Source organism: Manis pentadactyla, chromosome 7 (genome assembly GCF_030020395.1).
Source record: "Manis pentadactyla isolate mManPen7 chromosome 7, mManPen7.hap1, whole genome shotgun sequence".
NCBI lineage: Eukaryota > Metazoa > Chordata > Mammalia > Pholidota > Manidae > Manis > Manis pentadactyla.
The window spans coordinates 25,010,332-25,034,690 of record NC_080025.1 but is presented as its reverse complement, the minus strand read 5'-3'; the positions used below and the strand labels follow the sequence as shown (position 1 = coordinate 25,034,690).

Below are 24,359 nucleotides of genomic sequence, written 5' to 3'. Positions count from 1 at the left end.
GAGAGATAAACTTAAATGTATCCATACCTGTTGCTTTCAAGTAACCCTACTGGTTCTCCAGTGTAATTGTCTCACCTAAAGGGGAAGCACCAGAAGTATTTACTAAAAATGCAGAATTTTATGCCTTGTCGCAGATGACATATTTCAATTTGCATTGCTGTCTTGTGTAAGAAATAATTCGTAAAATATTCTCTGGGCATAAGGGCTGCCCTGCCCATGGCAGCTTGGGATTAACCCAGAGGCTGCTCCCTGCACCCGGTTGACTGGCACAGGCAGAGGAAACTGGCCCAGAGTCCAGGAAGCATGTAGGGGCTCTGTTCTCGTGGCAAATACGTGCTGCTCGCCTGCAACCCCTGCCTGTGCCTTAGGCCATCTCAAGGGCCACCCTGCCCACAGCAGCTCAGGGGATCAACCCAGAGGCTGCTCTCTGTGTGAGGTTGACTGGCACAGACAGTGGAGATGGGTAAGGTGACCAGCAAACAGGAAAGGACCTTGTTCTCCCCACTGACACATGCACCACTCACCAACAATCACTTCCACTGCCATGAAAAAGCAGAAGAACCTTGTTCAGTCCAAAAACCCTCAAACACCAAAGAGAGGGCCTTGGTGAGACCAAATTCACCAATCTTCCTGAAAAAGAATTCAAAATAAAAGTCATAAGCATGCTGATACAGCTATAGAGAACTATGCAAGAGCTAAGTGATGAATTCAGGAGGGAGATAATGGAAATGCAACAAACAATGGGAGGATTTAAGAGCAGACTGGTTGAGGTGCAGGAGACAGATAATGGAATAGAAATAAGAGAACAGGAATACAGAGAAGCTGAAGCAGAGAGAGATAAAAGGATATCTAGGAATGAAAGACTATTAAGAGAACTGTGTGACCAATCCAAATGGAACAATATTCACGTTACAGGGGTACAAGAAGAAGAAGAGAGAGAGAGAAGGGGATAGAAAGTGTCTTCAAGGAAGTACTTGCTGAAAACATCCCCGATTTAGGGAAGGAAATAGTCTCTCAGACCATGGAAGTCCACAGATCTCCCAACACAAGGTAGCCAAAGAGGATAACACTAAGACATATAGTAATTAAACTGGCAAAGATGAAAGACAAGGACAGAGTATTAAAAACAGCCAGAGAGAAAAAAGATCACCTACAAAGGAAAACCCATTAGGCTATCAGCAGACTTCTCAGTAGAAACCTTACAGGCCAGAAGAGAATGGCATGATATATTCAATGCAATGAAACAGAAAGGTCTTGAACCAAGAATACTGTATCCAGCAAGATTATCATTTGAATTTAAAGGAGGGATTAAACAATCTCCAGATAAACAAAAGTTGAAGGAATTTACCTCCCACAAACCATCTCGACAGTGTATTCTGACGTGACTGCTCTAGATGGAAGCACTCCTAAGGCTAAATAGATGTCACCAGAGAAAATAAAACCACAGCAAAGAAAGTAGGCCAACCAGATACTAACTCAATGCAAAATAAAATCAGCTATCCACTAAATCAGTCAAGGGAAACACAAAAGAGTACAGAATAAAACACCTAACATATAAAGAGTGGAGGAGAAGGAAAAGAAGGGAGAGAAATAATCATCAGACTGTGTTTATAATAGCACAATAAGTGAGTTACATTAGACGGTTAGATAGTAAAGTAGCTACCCTTGAACCTTTGGTAACCACGAATCCAAAGCCTCCAATGGCAGTAAGTACATATCTATCAATAATCACCATAAATGTAAATGGACTGAATGCACCAATCAAAAGACACAGAGGAATCGAATGGATTAATAAGTAAGACCCATCTATATGCTTCCTACAAGAGACTCACTTCAAACCCAAAGACGTACACAGACTAAAAGTGAAGAGATGGGAAAAGATATTTCATGCAAACAACAGGGAGAAAAAAGCAGGTATTGCTGTACTTGTATCAGACAAAAAAGACTTCAAAACAAAGAAAGTAACAAGAGATAAAGAAGGATATAATGATAAAGGGCTCAGTCTAACAAGAGGATATAACCATTATAAATATCTAAGCACCCAAAACAGAAGTACCCAGATATGTGAAACAAATACTAACAGAATTAAAGGAGGAAATAGAATGCAATGCATTCGTTCTAGGAGACTGCAACACACCACTCACTCCAAAGGACAGATCAACCAAACAAAATAAGTAAGGACACAGATGCATTGAAGAGCACATTAGAACAGATGGACCTAACAGATATCAATAGAACATTCCTCTGAAAAGCAGCAGGATACATTCTTCTCAAGTGCACATGGAACATTCTCCAGAATAGATCACATACTAGGCCACCAAAAGAGCCCCAGTAAATTAAAAAGATAGAAATTGTACCAACCACTTCTCAAATCACAAAGGTATAAAACTAGAAATAAATTGTAAAAAGAAAACAGAAAGGCTCACAAACACATGGAGGCTTAACAACATGCTCCAAAAATAATCAATAGATCAATGACCAAATTAAAACAGAGATCAAGCAATATATGGAGACAAATGAAAACAACAGCACAAAGCCCTAACTTCTGTGAGAGGCAGTGAATGCAGTTCTAAGAGGAAAATATATAGCAATCCAGGCATATTTAAAGAAGGAAGAACAATCCCAAATGAATAGTCTAAAGTCACAATTATTGAAACTGGGAAAAGAAGAACAAATGAGGCCCAAAGTCAGCAGAAGGAGGGACATAATAAATATCAGAGAAGAAATGAATAAAATTGAGGAGAATAAAACAGTAGAAAAAATCAATGAAACCAAGACCTGGTTCTTTGAGAAAATAAACAAAATAGATAAACCTCTAGCCACACTTATTAAGAGTAAAGGATAATCTACACACTTAAACAGAATCAGACATGAGAAAGTAAAAATCACTACAGACCCCACAGAAATACAAAGAATTATTAGAGAATACTGTGAAAATCTATATGCTAACAAACTGGATAACCTAGAAGAAATGGACAACCTTCCAAGACTGACCAAGAAAGAAACAGAAAATCTAAACAGACCAATTACCAGGAATGAAATGAATCAGTAATCAAGAAACTACCCAAGAACAAAACTCCCAGACCAGATGGATTTACTGCTGAATTTTATCAGACATGCAGAGAAGACATAATACCATACCATCTTAAAGTTTTCCAAAAAATAGAAGAGGAGGGAATACTCCCAAACTCATTCTATGAAGCCAGCAGCACTCTAATATCAAAACCATCTGAAGACACCACAAAAAAAGAAAACTACAGACCAATATCCCTGATGAACATAGATACAAAAATACTCAACAAAATATTAGCAAACCAAATTCAAAAATACATCAGGAGGATTATACACCACGATCAAGTGGGATTCATCACAGGGATACAAGGATGGTACAACATTTGAAAATCCATCAACGTCATCCACCACATCAATGAAAAGAAGGACAAAAACCACATGATCATCTCCATAGATTCTGAAAAAGCATTCGACAAAATTCAATATCCATTCATGATAAAAACTCTCAACAAAATGGGTATAGAGGGCAAGTACCTCAACAAAATAAAGGCCATATATGACAAACCCACAACCAACATTATATTTAACAGCAAGAAGCTGAAAACTTTTCCCCTAAGATCAGAAACAAGAGGGTTCCCACTGTCCTGCTTTTATTCAACATCGTACTGGAGGTCCTAGCTGCAGCAATTAGGTAACACAAAGAAATAAAAGGAATCCAGATTGGTAACAAAGAAGTAAATTGTCAGTGTTTGCAGATGACATAATATTGTACATAATACACCCTAAAAAATCCACTCCAAAACTACTAGAACTAATATCGGAATTCAGCAAAGTTGCAGGATACAAAATTAATGCACAGAAATCTGATACATTCCTATACACTAATGATGAACTAGCAGCAGGAGAAATTGATGTACTAGCAGCAGGAGAAATCAGGAAAACAATTCCATTCACAATTGCACCAAAAAGAATAAAATACCTAGGAATAAACTTAACCAAGGAAGTGAAAGACCTATACCCTGAAAACTACAAGACAGTCTTAAGAGAAATTAAATAGGACACTAATAAATGGAAATTTATCCCATGCTCTTGTGTAGGAAGAATTAATATTGTCAAAATGGCCATCCTGCCTAAAGCAATGTACAGATTCAAAGCAGTCCCTATCAAAATACCAACAGCATTCTTCAATGAAATGGAACAAATGGTTCTAAAATTCATATGGAACCACAAAAGACCCTGAAGAGCCAAAGCAATCCTGAGAAGGAAGAATAAAGCAGGGGGGATCTTGCTTCCCAACGTCAAGGTCTACTACAAAGCCACAATATTCAAGACAATTTTGTATGGGCACAACAACAGACCCATAGACCAGTGGAGTAGATTAGAGAGCCCTGATATAAACCCAAGCATATATGGTCAATTAATATATGATAAAGGAGCCATGGATATACAGTGGGAAAACAACAGCTTTTTCAACAGCTGGTGTTGGCAAAACTGGACAGCTACATGTAAGATAATGAAACTGGATTATTGTTTAACCCCATACATAACAGTAAACTCAAAATGGATCCAAGACCTGAATGTAAGTTATGAAACCATAAAACTCTTAGAAAAAAATATAGGCAAAAATCTCTTGGACATAAACATGAGTAACTTCTTCATGAACATATCTCCCCGGGCAAGGGAAACAAAAACAAAAATGAACAAGTGGGAACTATATCAAACTTAAAAGCTTCTATGCTGCAAAGAACACCCTCAGTAGAACAAAAAGATATCCTACAGTATGGGAGAATGTATTCATAAATGACATCCAATAAGGGGTTGACATCCAAAGAGCTCATGCACCTCAACAAACAAAAAGCAAGTAATCCAATAAAAAAATGGGCAGAGGATCTGAACAGACACCACTCCAAAGAAGAAATTCAGATGGCCAACAGACAAATGAAACGATGCTCCACATTGCTAATCATCAAAGAAATGCAAATTAAAACCACAATGAGATATCACCTCACACCAGTAAGGATGGCCAACATCCAAAAGAGAAACAACAACAAGTGTTGGCAAAGATGTGGAGAAAGAGGAACCCTCCTACACTGCTGGTGGGAATGTAAATTAGTTCAACCATTGTGGAAAGCAGTATGGGGCTTCCCCAAAAAAGTCAAAATAGAAATACCATTTGACCCAGGAATTCCACTCCTAGAAATTTACCCTAAGAATGCAGGATCTCCATTTGAAAAATACATATGCACCCCTATGTTTATCGCAGCAGTATTTACAATAGCCAAGAAATGGAAGCAACCTAAGTGTCCATCAGTAGGTGAATGGATAAAGAAGATGTGGCACATGTACACAATGTAATATTATTCAGCCATAAGAAGAAAATGAATCCTACAGTTTGCATCATGGATGGAGCTACAAGGTATTATGCTCAGTGAAATAAGCCAGGTGGAGAAAGACAAGTATCGAATGATTTCACTCATCTGTGTAGTATAAGGACAAAGCAAAAACTGAAGGAACAAAACAGCAGCAGACTCACAGAACCCAAGAATGGACTAACAGTTACCAAAGGGAAAGGGACTGGGGAGGGTGGGGGGAAGGGAGGGAGAAGGATATTAAGGGGCACTAGGATTAGCACACATAATGTAGGGGTGGGGCACGGGGAAGGCCATAAAACAGAGAAGACAAGTAGTGACTCTATAGCATCTTACTATGCTGATGGACAGTGACTGTAATGGGGTTTGTGGTGGGGACTTGATAATAGGGGGAGTCTAGTAACTATAATGTTGTTCATGTAATTGTACATTAATGATGCAAAAAAACTTCTCTAGGTAAAGTCTTCAGAAGGCCAATTTTTAATTCAGCTTGTAACAAATTTTTATTTTTAAAATAGTAATTCAGACACAAAGTCACCGAACAGGGCAAGAAACCTATTTGCCCACCGCTGGTAACAAACAAATGTTAATATTTTTAAACAAATACAAATATTAAAACAAAACAAATACAAAACAATAACAAATGTTAATGTTTAAGTCCCTTATGAAATAAACAATTACATTACAGCCACAATTCCCTTCTAGTATTATCTGCCCCCATTGCAGAGAACAACCTGTACACTGAAAGTTGGTGTGATTCCAGATTTTTACTATATAGGGCTGTGTCCCTGTGCCATATCTAGAATTATATGTAATTTTAATATTTATGCTTTCCCTATAGATACATTTCTTCTTCTAATTCTAAATTTTGTTTATATGGCTTTTCTTTTTTCCCTTTTTCTTTTTCATGGGCAATCTTCTTAGAGGTTTTTCTATTTTACTAGTAACTTTAAAGATGTAACTTTTGGTTTTGTTGAAGTTTTTATATTTCCTTTGTGTTTATTAATTAAACTTATGTTTTGCTCTTTTCTTCCTTTCTGCACTCTTTACCTTTGCTATGTCTTAATTCAAGCTTTCTTGAGTGTAATGCTTAGTTTATTAATTTTCAGTCTTTCTTATTTTCTAATATATGCTTTTAAAGCTAAAACTTTCCCCCTATATGTCATTTCATGTACACTGTCTAGTTTTTAAGATTTATTGATTTCAGTTAGAAAAATAAGAAGCTTCCAGTGTGATTTGTTGTTTATATCATGAATAAATTTTAGTCCTTAGTTTCCAATTAGGAGATTTACTTTGTTGCTGTAAAAATCATTTCCCAATGTTATTATCTTGTTGGGAGAGACTTGTCTCTATGATTTAGACTCTTTGAGTATTGAAACCAGAAAGGTAGCTAATTTTTATAAAAATATTTGATATTAGAGGAGGCGGAGCCAACATGGCGGCGTGAGTAGGACAGTGGGAATCTCCTCCCAAAAACATATATACTTTTGAAAATACAACAAACACAACTAGCCCTAAAAGAGAGACCAGAAGACGCAGGACAGTGGCCAGACTGCAGCTACACCAGCGAGAACCCAGCGCCTCGCGAAGGGGGTAAGATACAAGCCCCGGCCCTGCGGGACGCGAGCGCCCCTCCCCCCAGCTCCCGGCGGGAGAACAATAGGCAGAGCGGGAGGGAGACGGAGCCCAGGACTGCCGAACACCCAGCCCCAGCCATCCGGGCCAGAGCGCAGACACAGTATATGCCCAGGGGGCCCTGGATACTGGGAGAACAGGGGGTAGACCTCAGAGCGGGTGCTGAAGCTGATGCCCCTGTGACAAAGAAAAGCGGGGGCTTTTTTTTGAAAGTCTTAAAGGGACAGGGACTTAACAGCTTGACGGAAACAACCCAGGTCACAGTACAGCAGCTGGAAATTACAGGGAAAACCGGGTGCACTAACCCCCTGGGCAACAGCTCTGAGACCCCTCACGGAGGCAAACAGTCAAGCAGCCCCCCCATCCATCACCCCACCGGGCGCTGCGAAAGCAGAGAAGCAGCCTGAGACAAATTCCGCCCACAGAAAGGGAAATTTCTCCCTTCCGGCCAGGCAAGACACAAAGACCCACTCTACACGCAATTACCCAACACAAGCCACTAGGGGTCGCAGTTGCCCCAGTAAAGAAAGGCCAGTAGTAAGTGAAAATTTTGGCCCTCCCAGCTGACAGTCAATAGCACCTGTCAACATGAAAAGGCAAAAAAATATGATTCAGACAAGACTAACCCAGACAGCTTCGGCATCTGCTACATCTTCCCCTGAGAAGGAATCTGGGGAGATAGATTTAGCCAGTCTACCTGAAAAAGAATTCAAAACAAAAGTCATAACCATGCTGATGGACTTGCAGAGAAATATGCAAGAACTAAGGAAGGAGAATTCAGAAATAAAACAAGCTCTGGAAGGACTTCAAAACAGAATGGACGAGATGCAAGAGACCATTAATGGACTAGAAAACAGAGAACAGGAACGCAGAGAAGCTGATGCAGAGAGAGAGAAAAGGATCTCCAGGAATGAAAGAATTCTAAGAGAGCTGAGTGATCAATATAAAAGAAATAATTTAAGAATCATAGGCATTCCAGAAGAAGTAGAGAGAGAAAAGGGGATAGAAAATGTCTTTGAAGAAATAATTGCTGAAAATTTCCCCAAACTAGGGGAAGAAATGGCCTCTCAGACCACAGAGGTACACAGAACTCCCATGACAAGGGATCCAAGGAGGGCAACACCAAGACACATAATAATTAAAATGGCAAAGATCAAAGACAAGGAAAAAGTATTACAAGCAGCCAGAGAGAAAAAAAAGGTTACCTACAAAGGAAAACCCATCAGGCTATCATCAGACTTCTCAACAGAAACCCTACAGGCCAGAAGAGAATGGCATGATATACTTAATGCAATGAAACAGAAGGGCCTCGAACCAAGACTACTGTATCCAGCACGAATATCATTTAAATATGAAGGAGGGATTAAACAATTCCCAGACAAGCAAAAGTTGAGGGAATTTGCCTCCCACAAACCACCTCTACAGGGCATCCTACAGGGACTGCTCTAGATGGGAGCACTCCTAAAAAGAGCACACAACAAAACACCCAACATATGAAGAAGGGAGGAGGAGGAATAAGAAGGGAGAGAAATAAAGAATCATCAGATTGTGTTTATAATAGCTCAACAAGCGAGTTAAGTTAGACAGTAAGACAGTAAAGAAGCTAACCCTAAACCTTTGGTAACCACAAACTTAAAGCCTGCAATGGCAATAAATTCATACCTTTCAATAATCACCCTAAATGTAAATGGACTGAATGCACCAATCAAAAGACACAGAGTAATAGAATGGATAAAAAAGCAAGATCCATCCATATGCTGCTTACAAGAGACTCACCTCAAACCCAAAGACGCGCACAGACTTAAAGTCAAGGGATGGAAAAAGATATTTCAAGCAAACAACAGAGAGAAGAAAGCAGGTGTTGCAATTCTGGTATCAGACAAAACAGACTTCAAAATAAAGAAAGTAACAAAAGACAAAGAAGGACATTACATAATGATAAAGGGCTCAGTCCATCAAGAGGATATAACCATTATAAATATATATGCACCCAATACAGGAGCACCAACATACCTGAAACAAATATTAACAGAACTAAAGGAGGAAATAGAATGCAATGCATTCATTCTAGGAGACTTCAACACACCACTCACTCCAAAGGACAGATCCACCAGACAGAAAATAAGTAAGGACACAGAGGCACTGAACAACACACTAGAACAGATGGACCTAATAGACATCTACAGAACTCTACATCCAAAAGCAACAGGATACACGTTCTTCTCAAGTGCACATGGAACATTCTCCAGAATAGACCACATACTAGGACACAAAAAGAGCCTCAGTAAATTCCAAAAGATTGAAATCCTACCAACCAACTTTTCAGACCACAAAGGCATTAAACTAGAAATAAACTGTTCAAAGAAAGCAAAAAGGCTCACAAACACATGGAGGCTAAACAACACGCTCCTAAATAATCAATGGATCAATGACCAAATCAAAATGGAGATCCAGCAATATATGGAAACAAATGACAACAACAACACTAAGCCCCAACTTCTGTGGGACGCAGCAAAAGCAGTCTTAAGAGGAAAGTATATAGCACTCCAAGCATATTTAAAAAAGGAAGAGCAATCCCAAATGAACGGTCTAATGTCACAACTATCAAAATTGGAAAAAGAAGAACAAATGAGGCCTAAGGTCAGCAGAAGGAGGGACATAATAAAGATCAGAGAAGAAATAAATAAAATTGAGAAGAATAAAACAATAGCAAAAATCAATGAAACCAAGAGCTGGTTCTTCGAGAAAATAAACAAAATAGATAAGCCTCTAGCCAGACTTATTAAGAGGAAAAGAGAGTCAACACAAATCAACAGTATCAGAAATGAGAAAGGAAAAATCACAACAGATCCCGCAGAAATACAAAGAATTATTAGAGACTACTATGAAAACCTATATGCTAACAAGCTGGGAAACCTAGGAGAAATGGACAACTTCCTAGAAAAATACAACCTTCCAAGACTGACCCAAAAAGAAACAGAAAATCTAAACAGACCAATTACCAGCAACGAAATTGAAGCGGTAATCAAAAAACTACCAAAGAACAAAACCCCCGGGCCAGATGGATTTACCTCGGAATTTTATCAGACATACAGGGAAGACATAATACCCATTCTCCTTAAAGTTTTCCAAGAAATAGAAGAGGAGGGGATACTCCCAAACTCATTCTATGAAGCTAACATCACCCTAATACCAAAACCAGGCAAAGACACCACCAAAAAAGAAAACTATAGACCAATATCCCTGATGAACGTAGACGCAAAAATACTCAACAAAATTTTAGCAAACCGAATTCAAAAATACATCAAAACCATCGTACACCATGACCAAGTGGGATTCATCCCAGGGATGCAAGGATGGCACAACATTCGAAAGTCCATCAATATCATCCACCACATCAACAAAAAGAAAGACAAAAACCACATGATCATCTCCATAGATGCTGAAAAAGCATTTGACAAAGTTCAACATCCATTCATGATAAAAACTCTCAGCAAAATGGGAATAGAGGGCAAGTACCTCAACATAATAAAGGCCATCTATGAAAAACCCACAGCCAACATTATATTGAATAGCGAGAAGCTGAAAGCATTTCCGCTGAGATCGGGAACTAGACAGGGATGCCCACTCTCCCCACTGTTATTTAACATTGTACTAGAGGTCCTAGCCACGGCAATCAGACAAAACAAAAAAATACAAGGAATCCAGATTGGCAAAGAAGAAGTCAAACTGTCACTATTTGCAGATGACATGATACTGTACATAAAAAACCCTAAAGACTCCACCCCAGAACTACTAGAACTGATATCGGAATACAGCAAAGTTGCAGGATACAAAATCAACACACAGAAATCTGTGGCTTTCCTATATACCAACAATGAACCAACAGAAAGAGAAATCAGGAAAACAACTCCATTCACAATTGCATCAAAAAAAATAAAATACCTAGGAATAAACCTAACCAAAGAAGTGAAAGACTTATATTCTGAAAACTACAAGTCACTCTTAAAAGAAATTAAAGGGGACACTAACAGATGGAAATGCATCCCATGCTCATGGCTAGGAAGAATTAATATCGTCAAAATGGCCATCCTGCCCAAAGCAATATACAGATTTGATGCAATCCCTATGAAACTACCAGCAACATTCTTCAATGAACTGGATCAAATAATTCAAAAATTCATATGGAACCACCAAAGACCCCGAATAGCCAAAGCAATCCTGAGAAAGAAGAATAAAGTAGGGGGGATCTCACTCCCCAACTTCAAGCTCTATTATAAAGCCATAGTAATCAAGACAATTTGGTACTGGCACAAGAACAGAGCCACAGACCAATGGAACAGACTAGAGAATCCAGACATTAACTCAGACATATATGGTCAATTAATATTTGATAAAGGAGCCATGGACATACAATGGCGAAATGACAGTCTCTTCAACAGATGGTGCTGGCAAAACTGGACAGCTACATGTAGGAGAATGAAACTGGACCATCGTCTAACCCCATATACAAAAGTAAACTCAAAATGGATCAAAGACCTGAATGTAAGTCATGAAACCATTAAACTCTTGGAAGAAAACATAGGCGAAAACCTCTTAGACATAAACATGAGTGACCTCTTCTTGAACATATCTCCCCGGGCAAGGAAAACAACAGCAAAAATGAACAAGTGGGACTATATTAAGCTGAAAAGCTTCTGTACAGCAAAAGACACCATCAATAGAACAAAAAGAAACCCTACAGTATGGGAGAATATCTTTGAAAATGACACATCCGATAAAGGCTTGACGTCCAGAATATATAAAGAGCTCACACGCCTCAACAAACAAAAAACAAATAACCCAATTAAAAAATGGGCAAAGGAACTGAACAGACGGTTCTCCAAAAAAGAAATACAGATGGCCAACAGACACATGAAAAGATGCTCCACATCGCTAATTATCAGAGAAATGCAAATTAAAACTACAATGAGGTATCACCTCACACCAGTAAGGATGGCTGCCATCCAAAAGACAAACAACAACAAATGTTGGCGAGGCTGTGGAGAAAGGGGAACCCTCCTACACTGCTGGTGGGAATGTAAACTTGTTCAACCATTGTGGAAAGCAGTATGGAGGTACATCAAAATGCTCAAAACAGACTTACCATTTGACCCAGGAATTGCACTCCTAGGAATTTACCCTAAGAATGCAGCAATCAAGTATGAGAAAGATCAGTGCACCCCTATGTTTATCGCAGCACTATTTACAATAGCCAAGAATTGGAAGCAACCTAAATGTCCATCGATAGATGAATGGATAAAGAAGATGTGGTACATATACACAATGGAATACTACTCAGCCATAAGAAAAGGGCAAATCCAACCATTTGCAGCAACATGGATGGAGCTGGAGGGTATTTTGCTCAGTGAAACAAGCCAAGCAGAGAAAGAGAAATACCAAATGATTTCACTCATCTGTGGAATATAAGAACAAAGGAAAAACTGAAGGAACAAAACAGCAGCAGAATCACAGAACTCAAGAATGGACTAACAGGTACCAAAGGGAAAGGGACTGGGGAGGATGGGTGGGTAGGGAGGGATAAGGGGGGGAGAAGTAGGGGGGTATTAAGATTAGCATCCATAGCGGGGTGGGAGAAAGGGGAGGGCTGTACAACACAGAGAAGACAAGTAGTGATTCTACAACAGGTTGCTACGCTGATGGACAGTGACTGTAAAGGAGTATATAGGGGGGACCTGGTATAGGGGAGAGCCTAGTAAACAAAGTATTCGTAAGTATTCGTCATGTAAGTGTAGATTAATGATTAAAAAAAAAAAAATGCAGTTCCTATGTGGTGACCTCTAATGAGTTCTACACAATAATATAAAGGACATATAAAAGTGTAGGCAAAGGGTCTGTTTGTGTTTATACAGAGGATCAAAGCCTAATTTGGCTACCCCGAAAATGAACTAAGAAACGATATGAAAGAGAACTTCCAACATCAGCACTCTCGGGAAGACTCATGCCAGAAGATGATCATCAAAAAACCCCAACAAAGATCCACGCACTGCTACAGCTGTAGATGCACTCATCCCACCAGCTCCTGGACTTGCCATGGGAATGAAGGAGATATCTAAGCTGGCCTGTGCATACAGTAAAACAACAAATTTGACTGGATCTATACTGTTGGAACTCAACCAAGAATTAGGAGAAGTGCAAATTGTAGCGCTCCAAAATCTTACAACTACAGACTATTTACTGTTAAAAGAACATATGGGATGTGAACAGTGCCCAGGAATGGGTTGTTTTAATTTGTCTGATTTTTCTCAAACTATTCAAATTCAGTTAGATAATAACCATCACATCATTGATAAGTTTTCACAAATGCCTAGGGTGCCTAACTGGTTTTCTTGGTTTCACTGGAGATGGCTGGTAATTACAGGTATGCTTTGGTTATGTAACTATACTCCTATTATGTTAATGTGTGTGCGCAATTTAAGTAGTAGCTTAAAATATATACATGCTGAAGTTACTCTACAAGAAGATATGTCAAAGAAATAATCAATCTTCCCATGTTTTCTCCCGCCTGCTACTTCTATAGCTTTTCTTCTTCCTTCCTAATTACAACGAATTCTTAAATAGAATTCGTGCCTCATATCAAATTTACCGAGTATCATAACTCCTCCAAGTGGTAAAGATACCTCAAGACAAATGCTGGGCATAGAAGCCACAGGGCATAAATATGCAAAGAAATAAAAAGCTAACCATTTCAAACAATAAGGCTTCTCTCTCACTTACCAACTTAACATTTCCCTGTGTGGCCCCGGAAGATGACTGGTTAGCCAGAGACGGGTAAGATTCCTCAAGGGAGGAACAACCTAAGACAGGCACAGTCGCAGGGGGGTCATCAGGTGAGAAATTGGGGATCAACAGAGGTGAGGCTTAGAACCTCACCCCCCCTGTTCTGAGAGAAATCTTCTGCATATGTGGATGTTTTATTGCCCTTGTCTAGCTTGGATTAACACATAGTCTACAGGCACACACCTGATCATCTACATTTGCTCTCTTACAACACTAAACTATGTTTTCTACCTTTATGTTGTATCTACCTACCACTTCAGCATCTTATTAAAAATAATAAAGAGAGAAATGTGGTATCCACATATAAATCAAGTATAAAAATCAAATGTGTATTCATATTTGAACTGACTGTTTATAGTTCATAATGCATGAGCAAAACCAAAAGTTTCTGTGATGACTGCCCTTGTACTGTTCACCATGTAACTTATTCACTATGTAAGAATTTGTTCTCCATGTAAGAACTTGTTCGTTATGCTTCAGAAGATTGGAGACTGACGAAAATTAGGCTTGGGGTGGATTAATGATTGTGCATTGAGCATTGACTCCCCTATACAGAATTTTATTGTTGTTAACAACCATTTGATCAATAAAAATGAGAGATGCCCTAACAACAACAACCAAGAAAAAGTACACACTTCCAATTGTAAAATAAATAAGCAACCGGGATGTAATGTATAGCATAAGGAATATAGTCAAAATATTGTAACAACTTGGTATGGTGATAGCTGGTACTTAGAATTATCATGTATATAAATGTTGAATCACTGTGTTGTACACCTGAAACTAATGTAATGTAATACTGTGTGTCAACTACCCTTCAATAAAAAATAATTATCTAAAAAAAAAAAAAAAAAAAAAAAAAAAAAAAAAAAAAAATATTTGATATTATATGCTTCAATTATTGTGCCATGGTAGGTTTGTTTCTTTGTTTTTAGAACAAATTTTTTAATTGTGTTGTTTTGAATCATCTTTACACTTACTTGGTTTTTTCTTGTCTGCTTACCAAGTTGCTCTTTGAGAGTCAGACTTACCCAATACATCTTTTTTCATCCCTTATTCTTCTTTGCTTAATGTATGATGGTATATATTTAGACTGAAATTTATCTAAATGTTATTTTTTTCCTATTTACCTTTATTTTGGGCATTTTTTCTTTTTCCCAAAGTCCATTTTCTTTTTTTCTACTTGAAGTATATTTGGTATACAATCTTAAAGTTTCAAGTATACAACATGGTGGTTCAACAGTTTATTAAATTCTCACCCCCTCGAGTGTGGTTACTCTCTGTCAACATAGAAAGATGTTACAGAATCATTGGCTCTATTCTCCATGCTGCACTACTATCCCTGTGACTAACTTATATTGAGAATCTTTGGGCCCCTTTATCCTCCTTACCCTCCCTACCCACCCACCACAACCCCTCCCCCATAGTAACCACCAGACACTTCTAGGGTCTATGAGTCTACTTCTATTTTGTTCATTTTGTTTTGTTTTATTTTAGTTTCCACAAATAAGTGAGATCATATGGTGTTTGTCTTTCTCTGCTTGGCTTATTTTACTTAGCATAATACCCTGTAGCTCCATCCATGTTGTTATAAATGGCAGGATTTCTTTCTTTTTTGTGGGTGAATAATATACCATGCTGTTTATGTACCACATCTTTATTCATTCATCTATTGATGGACACTTTGGTTGCTTCCATACCTGGCTATTTTAAATAATATAGTGATAAACATATGGGTATATATGTCTTTTTGATTATGAATTAGGGATTTTGCTTTCTTAAGGTAAATATTCCTAGAAGTAGAATTACTGAGTCTATGGCATTTCTGTTTTTTGTTTTTTTGAGGAAGCTCCATACTTCTTTCCGTATTGGCTGCACCAATTTATATTCCCATCAGCAGTGCAGGATGGTTCCCATTTCTCTGCATCCTCACTAACACTTGTTATTTCTTGTCTTTTGGATAGTGGCAATTCTGACTGGTATGAGGTGATATCTCATTGTGGTTTTTATTTGCATTTCCCTAGGGATTAATGATGTGGAACATCTTTTCATGTGCTTGTTGGCCATCTGTATTTTTTTCTTTGGAGAAATGTCTATTCCGGTCCTCCACCGATTTGTTAATCGGGTTATTTGTTTTTTGGGTGTTGACGTGTATGAGCTCTTTATATATTTTGGATGTTAACCTCTTATCAGATAAATCATTTATGAATATATTCTCCCATACTGTAGGATGCCTTTTTGTTCTGCTGATCATGCCCTTTGCTGTACAGAAGCTTTTAAGTTTGATGTAGTCCCATCTGTTCATTTTTTATTTCCCTTGCCCGAGGATATGTGTCCAGAAAAAAATTCCTCATGCTTAAGTTCAGGAGATTTTTGCCTATGTGCTCTTCTATGAGTTTCATAGTTTCATGTCTGACATTTAGGTCTTTAATCCATTTCAAGTTTACTTTTGTGTATGGAGGTAGACAATAATCCAGTTTCATTCTCTTACTTACAGCTGCCTAGTTTTCCAATAGCAATTATTGAAGAGGCCATCTTTTCCCCATTGTATATTCGTGGCTCCTTTATTATATATTAATTGACCATAAATGTGTGGGTTTATATCTGGATTCTCTATTCTGTTCCATTGATCTATGGGTTTGTTCTTGTGCCAGCCAAATATTTTGCTTACAGTGGCTTTGTAGTAAAGCTTGAAGTCAGGGAGCATAACCCCCCCAGCTTTGTCCTTCTTTCTCAGGATTGCTTTGGCTATTCATGGTCTTTTGTGATTCATATGAATTTTGGGGTTATTAGCTCTAGTTCATTGAAAATTGCCATTGGTTTTTTGATGGGTATTGCACTGAATCTGTAGATTGCTTTAGGCAGGATGGCCATTTTGACAGTAGTAATTCTTCCTATCCATGAGCATGGGATGTGTTTCCATTTATTAGTTTCTTTTTTAATTTCTCTCATGAGTGTCTTGTAGTTTTCAGAGTATAAGTCTTTCACCTCCTTGGTTAGGTTTATTCCTAGGAATTTTATTCTTTTTGATGCAATTGTAAATGGAACTGTTTTCCTGATTTCTCTTTCTGCTAGTTCATTGTTAGTATATAGGAACACAACAGATTTCCATGTATTAATTTTGCATCCTGCAACTTTGCTGAACCCAGTTATTCTAATAGTTTTTTGGTGGAGTTTAGGGTTTTCTATATATAGCATCACATCATCCTCAAAGACAGTTTAACTTCTTTCTTATCAATTTGGATACCTTTTCTTTCTTTATCTTGTATAATTGCTGTGACTAGGACCTCCAGTACTATGCTGAGGCAAAGTGTTGAGAATGAACACTTTGTCCTGATATTAGAGGAAAAACTTTCAGCTTTTTGCCATTGAGTATGATGGTAGCTGTGGGCTTGGTGTTTATGGGCTTATTATGTTCAGGTATGTTGCCTCTGTGCCCATTTTGTTGAGAGTCTTTTTTTAATCATGAATGGATGTTGAATTTTGTCAAATGATTTTTCTAGCAACTTTTGAAATGATCATATGGTTTTTCTGCTTTTTTTGTTAATGTGGTGTATCATACTGATTGATTTATGGGCATTATACCATCCTTGCATCCCTGGAATAAATCCCACTTGGTCATGGTGGATGATCTTTTTGATGTATTTTTTAATTCAGTGTGCCAATATGTTGTTGAGAATCTTTGCATCTATGTTCATCTGTGATATTGTCCTATAATTTTTCTTTTTTTTGTATTGCCTGGTTTTGGTATTAGAGTGATGTTGCCCTCATAGAATGAATTTGGTAGTGTTCCCTCCTCTTCTACTTTTCGGAATACTTTAAGAAGGATGCTCTTCTTTAAAGGTTGGAAAAAATTCAGCTGTGAGGCCATCTGGTACTGAACTTTTGTTTGTTGGTAGTTTTTTGATTACTAATTTTTTTCATTACTGGCAATTGGTCTGTTCAGATTTTCTGCTTCTTCCTGGGTCACTCTTAGAATTTTTCTAGGAATTTGTCCATTTCTTCTAGGTTGTCCAATTTATTGGCAAATAATATTTCATAAAATTCCCTAGTAAATTTTTGTTTTTCTGTGGTGTCAGTTATGACTATTCCTTCTTCATTTCTGATTTTGTTTATGTGTTTACTTTCTCTTTTTTTTGCTCAGTTTGTCTAATGGTTTGTCTGTTTTGTTTATCTTCTTAAAGAACCAACTTTTGGCTTCATAAATTTTTTTCTATTTTACTCTTCTCTATTTTATTTATTTCTGCTCTTTTATTATGTCTGTCTTTATTTCTCTGGAATAGAAAGGGGAGATGGTCCCATCAATTTAGTCTGCTAGATTGTCCAGAAGTCAATGTGAGTTTTAATTTGCAAAATGTGGCAATTTACATACTTATCAGTGAGTAAAAAAAGCCAATGAACTTGGAGTATGAAGGCCAAACTTACATACTGTGCTTAAAAGCAATAAAGAAAAAAATACATCTCTGCTATCTTGATACTTTTCCCCAATAAAGGTTTAAATTTCACCCTGTATGTTGCAGTTGGTATTGGGTAAATAAGAATGCTGCTTTTTGACATGTCCCTGGTGTTCACAGAGTTAATTTTAGTATAAAATATCCTGATCTTCATTCTTAAAGTATCTAAGTTCCTTAGTATTAACTTGTAGGCATTTTTATTTTTATTTAGAATCAGATCAGAAAGTAGTGCCCAAACAGATACCGGCAGGTTAGCAACTTAGGATGTGTTTCTTATCAATAAGTATATATTGAAAATATGAATGAACAAACAATTGTTTAAAATTTTTTTGAGAGCTACAATTGACAATGTACTTCACTAACAACAACTTATTACTATTTCCCGTTGTGGGAATGAATTTTAACTAAGTAAATTAATCTTTGTTCTTCAGTAGCTCAGTTTGTATTGATCACCTATGCCTTTGATACATAGGAAAAAAATCAGTTAAATCTAATAAGAGGAGAAGATATTTATAATTATTTTGTGGAACTAACTCATAAGCAGAGCAATTTTGCATCCTTTATGATGGGCTACCCAAACAGAAATAGTACTTTTTTGTTCAGATTTCATTTACACTCATAAACTCAGTATCAACAAGAGTGATTGATTACTGCACTTAGGATTTTATCTAAGAGACAGTCTCATAAATACACTAAAGTTCTGCATTTCCCACAGCCCCCTAATAGCCCACAATTGTGTTAACAAGTTTTGAATTCTTTTAAAATAGTTTCCCGGGCTTCAAGTTGGGCCTTGTGATCCTTCCAAAGTCCAAATATTCGCTGGTCTGCTCACTTTCCTTTCTCCTTGTAGAGTTTTAGTTTTCTTGTACTTGGGCATTTTTTCTTCACGTCTTCCTTTAGTTTCATTCAATCCACTGGTATTTCAGAATATACTTTATGTCCACAGGTTAAGATTTCAGGCTACACCACAACCTTACACAGTTTCTATCCTCCCTGATGAAGCCAGCTCCTCCATTAGGGGAAGCTCTGGCATTTTCACATCCTTCATTCTTTCTGTTGTTTTTGGATGTCTCCTGATATAATCACCCTTTTATAGACCTTAGTTACCTTCTCCAAACTGAGTATAAAGAAAAGAGCTGTTTTTCTTTATTGTCTCCTTTCTCTGTCACTAGTACCAAGAGATCAACCTTTTGCTTACCTAGAGGCATTATTTTCCCTCAGTACTCTGAAATCACTTGAGGGTAGTGGCCATGTGTATTTTGCTAACTTACGGTTAGCACTTAGCAGAGTAAATGCTCACTAAATAGTTATTTAGTGAATGAGTGGTTACTCTGGAACTTACACACATAATTAATGTCATAACTACTTCAAGTGTCCCCTCACATTATCTCTCATTACAGACTGTCATTCACATAATCATCAGTAAGTGGTGCTAACTAGATTAAGGGATAATCAAGGGCATTACCCAAAGGACAGTGTATCTTGTGTGTGAAGGGAGTAATTTGGACATTGACGCTTTAGTCTGGCTTATATTTATCATATGCCAGAAAAGCATTCTTGGATTCTTCTTTCATTTAAATTTAATAAGCTAGGCAGACATAGTTGCTGTGCTTTACTGTTAGAATATCCATTATATTTTCTTTTTAGTCCCTGTTTCTTAAAAACTTTTATTTTCAGTATTTTTTTTTAAATAGGAAAGCTCATAGGAGATGTTGGTAGGATCAACTCCTTGGGTAAACACTACCAAAACAAGATATTTTTTTTTAAAGCTGGAAATCTAATGGGTTTTACATGTCAGTAGACTCACAAGTCTAGATACACAAATACCTTTATTGGTTTGGGGAGAAACTAACTCTATTAAACAGGGGTGTTTTGTGGTCATACTAGGAAAAATTACTGCCAGTTTTGAAGATATAGCAGTTAGGGAAAGGGTGGGAAAGGTAGAATTATGCCACTCATCACTGAATTCCCTCACCAATCTTACTTTTTTTGTCAATTAACCTTGCTTAATTTGTCTTGAGTCTATCCTTTCTCTCATTTGGGGGGGGATCAGAAATAAGAGATCTGTGGATATAAAAATTTGAAAAGAGCTCTAGGAATTTGATTCTGACTTTTGGTAATAATTAGACTAATAATTATTGCAGATAGAAATTTAGCAGATATTTCTTTTTTTTAACAATTTTAAAAGGAAGGAGGAAGAAACTGCCCTAAAAAATATAACTGTCAGATTGCATTGTATCAAACTGAAAGTCTTATTTTCTTGTTTATTTAGATCCGAATAAAAGGAAAGCACCCGAACACATGACAGTAGGCAAGTAAGTACATTAGAAGGCATTTATTCCTAAATATGTGTGAAATTAAAATAAAATTCCTAATCCACAATTAACTCCCAAATATTTATTGGGTAAATGAATTAGTAAAATGCTGCACTAAAGCAATGTATTAACCTTGTCATCAATTAATATTTAAATCACTTAGTCTTTTTTCTTCTGTTTAGTAAATTTCTCTTAAGTTTGTTGGGAACTTGCTCTTGTAGATAGAATGAAATTTAAAAGTTGAATCTAATAAGATACAAGATATATAAATTATTCTCTAAAATGGATTCATAATCAGGGGCACTTTATTTCCTTAGGCATTTTAGGCACAATACTTAAGCCTATGAGTTTCCAGGTGCCAAAAACAAAACACTTTTTACAACATGAAACACCAAAACTGATTGGCTGCAAGGTACAGAAAAAGTAAAATTAATATGTACTTTAATTCCTAAAAAAATGCAAAGGCTTAACTTCATTATATTCATGAATATTTTATCATATGTGGGGAAAACATTAGATTTTCTCTTTTGCAAGTATTTCTGATGATGGTTCCTCAGAAATGACAGAATTGCAGAATAAATCAATTACAGCCAAATAATTTCACAAAGAAAATTGTAAAAATTCTTTCTAGAATTCTTTTTCTTCTGACATGAATTTTTTGCTTGGCAGCACCCCAATTGTTTGTATGTTTTACAGTGGAAGAGAATTTGTTTGCTCTCAGTACTCTTAAGCACGTGTGTCTTTGTTCTCTTCCACAGTAACTAGTAACTGCTTGAGAAGGCAATGGATATCACGGAGGGTCCCGCTGAGGAATGACAATTCTGCCCTTGGTCACAGCCGAAGAAACAATAAACCAACTGTGGAGCAATTTGCATGTGTGTCTGTTTTTCTGTCTTCCTCCACCCATGAGCTGCTGTTCTGCCACTTTAGGCTCCTAACGAACGGCCCTCTCAACTCACGCATCTCCATCCCCACCCAGCTCCCTGAGCTCTTCTCTGCAGCTCTGCCACCACCCGCTCAGGTTTACTGCCTGGGCCCACATGCTTCCATCAACTGCCCTTAGGATGGGATTTGGGTGGTGGCCCCCTGTTCCTCCTCCTGGTCCTTCTCGCTGGACCTAGCTGAGTGCATGCAGATCTTAGCTAGTACAGATATTTACCTACCCCTTCCCACAGCTCTGACCCAGTTTTCAGAGGGAGGCTGTATTTGCTCTGGGGACTTGCTCTATTTGGGGGCTCCACTTGACCACCTAGGACTCTGCTTCACCTACTGTCTTTCTCTTCCCCTTAGCCAGGTGACCTGCAGGGTGAATCCCAGAAGACAGAAGGACCCAGAGAACTTGGGTTTGGGTCTCAGGAAGAAAGATTAATCTCTTATCAGATTTTGGTATGAGGATTGATAAACTGAGTTAGGAAAAGGTCACCTTATAGTTTCTGAGAGTTTGTATAAAACTGTTTAGTTTTTCAATTAAATATTTGAATTTAAGATTCACTAATGAAGCAGCAGTTCTCTTTGTGGGAAGATTTTGAATTATTGATTCAATTTAACAGGGGACTATTTAGATTTTCCATTTATTCTTGCGAATAGTTCTTTCAAGTATTGTAATCTTAGAGGAGTTTATCCATTTCATTTAATGGTCAATCTTTTGGCATGAAGTTGGGCTTAATACCTATTTTTATGTCTGTGAGATCTGTAGTTATGTCCTCTCTTTGAATCCAGATCATGGTGGTACTCCCCTGTCTCTGATCAGTCTGGATAAGAGTTTTTCCATTTAACCTACTCATCTCTTCAGACCACATCTTGGCTTTTTCATTGTTTTCTGCCTTATTGTTTTGTTCTTTTCCTAGCTTCTTGAGGCAAAAGTTTTAGATCATTGATTGTAAACATTTTCTAACTTGTTTAAAAATATAAAATTGCTCTATATACTTCTTTGGCTTATTTCATGAATTTGACGTTTTGTTTTCATTATTCTTTTTAAAAATGTTGATCTTTGTATTATGGGCTACTTAGAAGTGAGTTGTTTAATTTCCAAATATTTGTATACTTTCAGTTTAATTTTATTGGTTTCTAGTTAATTCAGCCATGGTCCGAGAATGTACTTACATGATTTTATTTCTTTGGATTTATTGTGTTTTGCTTAGATCCAGCCTGTGGTCTATTTTGTTCAATGTTCCATGTGAACTAAAAACATGTGCATTTTGTATTTGTTGTATATGTAAATGTCAATTAAGCTTGTTAATAATGTTTTAAAAATCTTCTTAATGGTTTTTCCCCTGTTCTGTCATTTCCTAAGAGAGGTGTGTTAAAGTTGCCAGTTATTATTGTTGATATGTTGTTTGTTTTAGGCATATTATTTGTATTTTCATGTATTATAAAATTATATCTTAGTGCACTTAGGACTGTTGTTTTCCTGATGAACTGACCCTTTATCATCATATAATTCTCCTTTTTATCTCTAGTAATACTCTAAGTCTTAGTCTTACTTTTTATGATATTAATATAACCATACCAGCTTTTTTACAGTTTCCCTTTGCATGGGGGTATTTTTTAAAAATCATTTTACTTCCAATATATCTTTCCTTATAATTTATGATGCATCTGATGTTAACAGCATACAGCTGTGTCTTGTACTTTTTAAAAATCCAGTTGGGCAATGTTTTTATCTTTTTTTTAAATTGAAGTATAGTTACATACAATATTATATTAGTTTCAGGTATACAACACAGTGATTAGACAATTAGTAAGTCCTTACATATCAATAATTACTCTTAATAAATGGATTGATTCTGTAATCAAGAAGACACAGAGTGCCTGAATGGATAAAAAAAAAAAAGAACCACTTAAATGCTGCCTTTAAGATTCACTTCAGGCTTATGGACACACATAAGTTCAAAATTAAGGGATAGAAAAAGATATTCCATGCAAGTGGAAACCAAAATGTATCAGGGATAGCTATACCCATATTAGGCAAAATAGACTTAAAGCCAAAAATGGTAATAAGAGACAAAGAAGGTCATTTTATAATGATAAAGGGATCAACTCATCAAGAAGATATAAAATGTAAATATGTACGCACCAAACACTGGAGCACCTAAATATGTTAAACAAATACTAACAGATATGAAGTAAGAAATAGACAATAATGCAATGATAGTATAGGGGACTTCAGTATCCTACTTTCAGCAATGGCTGGATCATCTAGACAGAAAATCAATAAGGAAATATTGGATTTGAACCATACTTTAGACCAATTTGACCTAATATATATAGAACATTTCATCTAACAGCAGCAGAATACACATTCTTCTCAAGTGTGCATAGAACATTCTCCAGGATAGACCATATGTTTGACCATAACACAAGTCTTATTATAATTTTAAGAAGATTGAAATCATACAAAGTATGAAACACAATAGCATGGAATTAGAAATCAGCAAGAGGAAAGCTGGAAAATTTACATAGACATGGAAATTAACACATTCCTGAACAATGGGTCAAAGAAGAAATCAAAAGAGAAATAAAAAAATATTGAAACAAATGAAAATGGAAATACAATATACCTATGTCTGCTGCAAAAGCACTGCTAAAAGGGAAGTTTATAGCAATAAATACATATGTTAACGAAAAGAAAGATCTCAAACAACCTAACTTTACACCTCAAGGAACTAGATAAAAAGAACAAACTATGCCCCAAGTTAGGAGAAAGGAAAGAACAAAGATCAGAGTAAGAATAA

The 24,359-nt window shown here is 36.9% G+C and overlaps 1 protein-coding gene across 2 annotated transcripts in view; it reads left to right on the top strand.

Annotated features, from left to right (window-relative positions):
- The window catches only part of ADAM32 (ADAM metallopeptidase domain 32), a 131,499-nt gene extending 107,721 nt beyond the window's left edge, over positions 1-23,778 (top strand). For both annotated transcript variants that reach the window (XM_036932172.2, XM_057505182.1), the window contains 2 exons: positions 20,583-20,625; positions 21,384-23,778. Coding sequence is in view for 1 of the 2 variants with exons in the window: in XM_057505182.1 (XP_057361165.1) it covers positions 20,583-20,615 (33 nt within the window). In the remaining variant the exon portion in view is untranslated. The remainder of the gene's footprint in view (positions 1-20,582; positions 20,626-21,383) is intronic.
- The last annotated feature ends 581 nt before the right edge of the window (positions 23,779-24,359 follow it).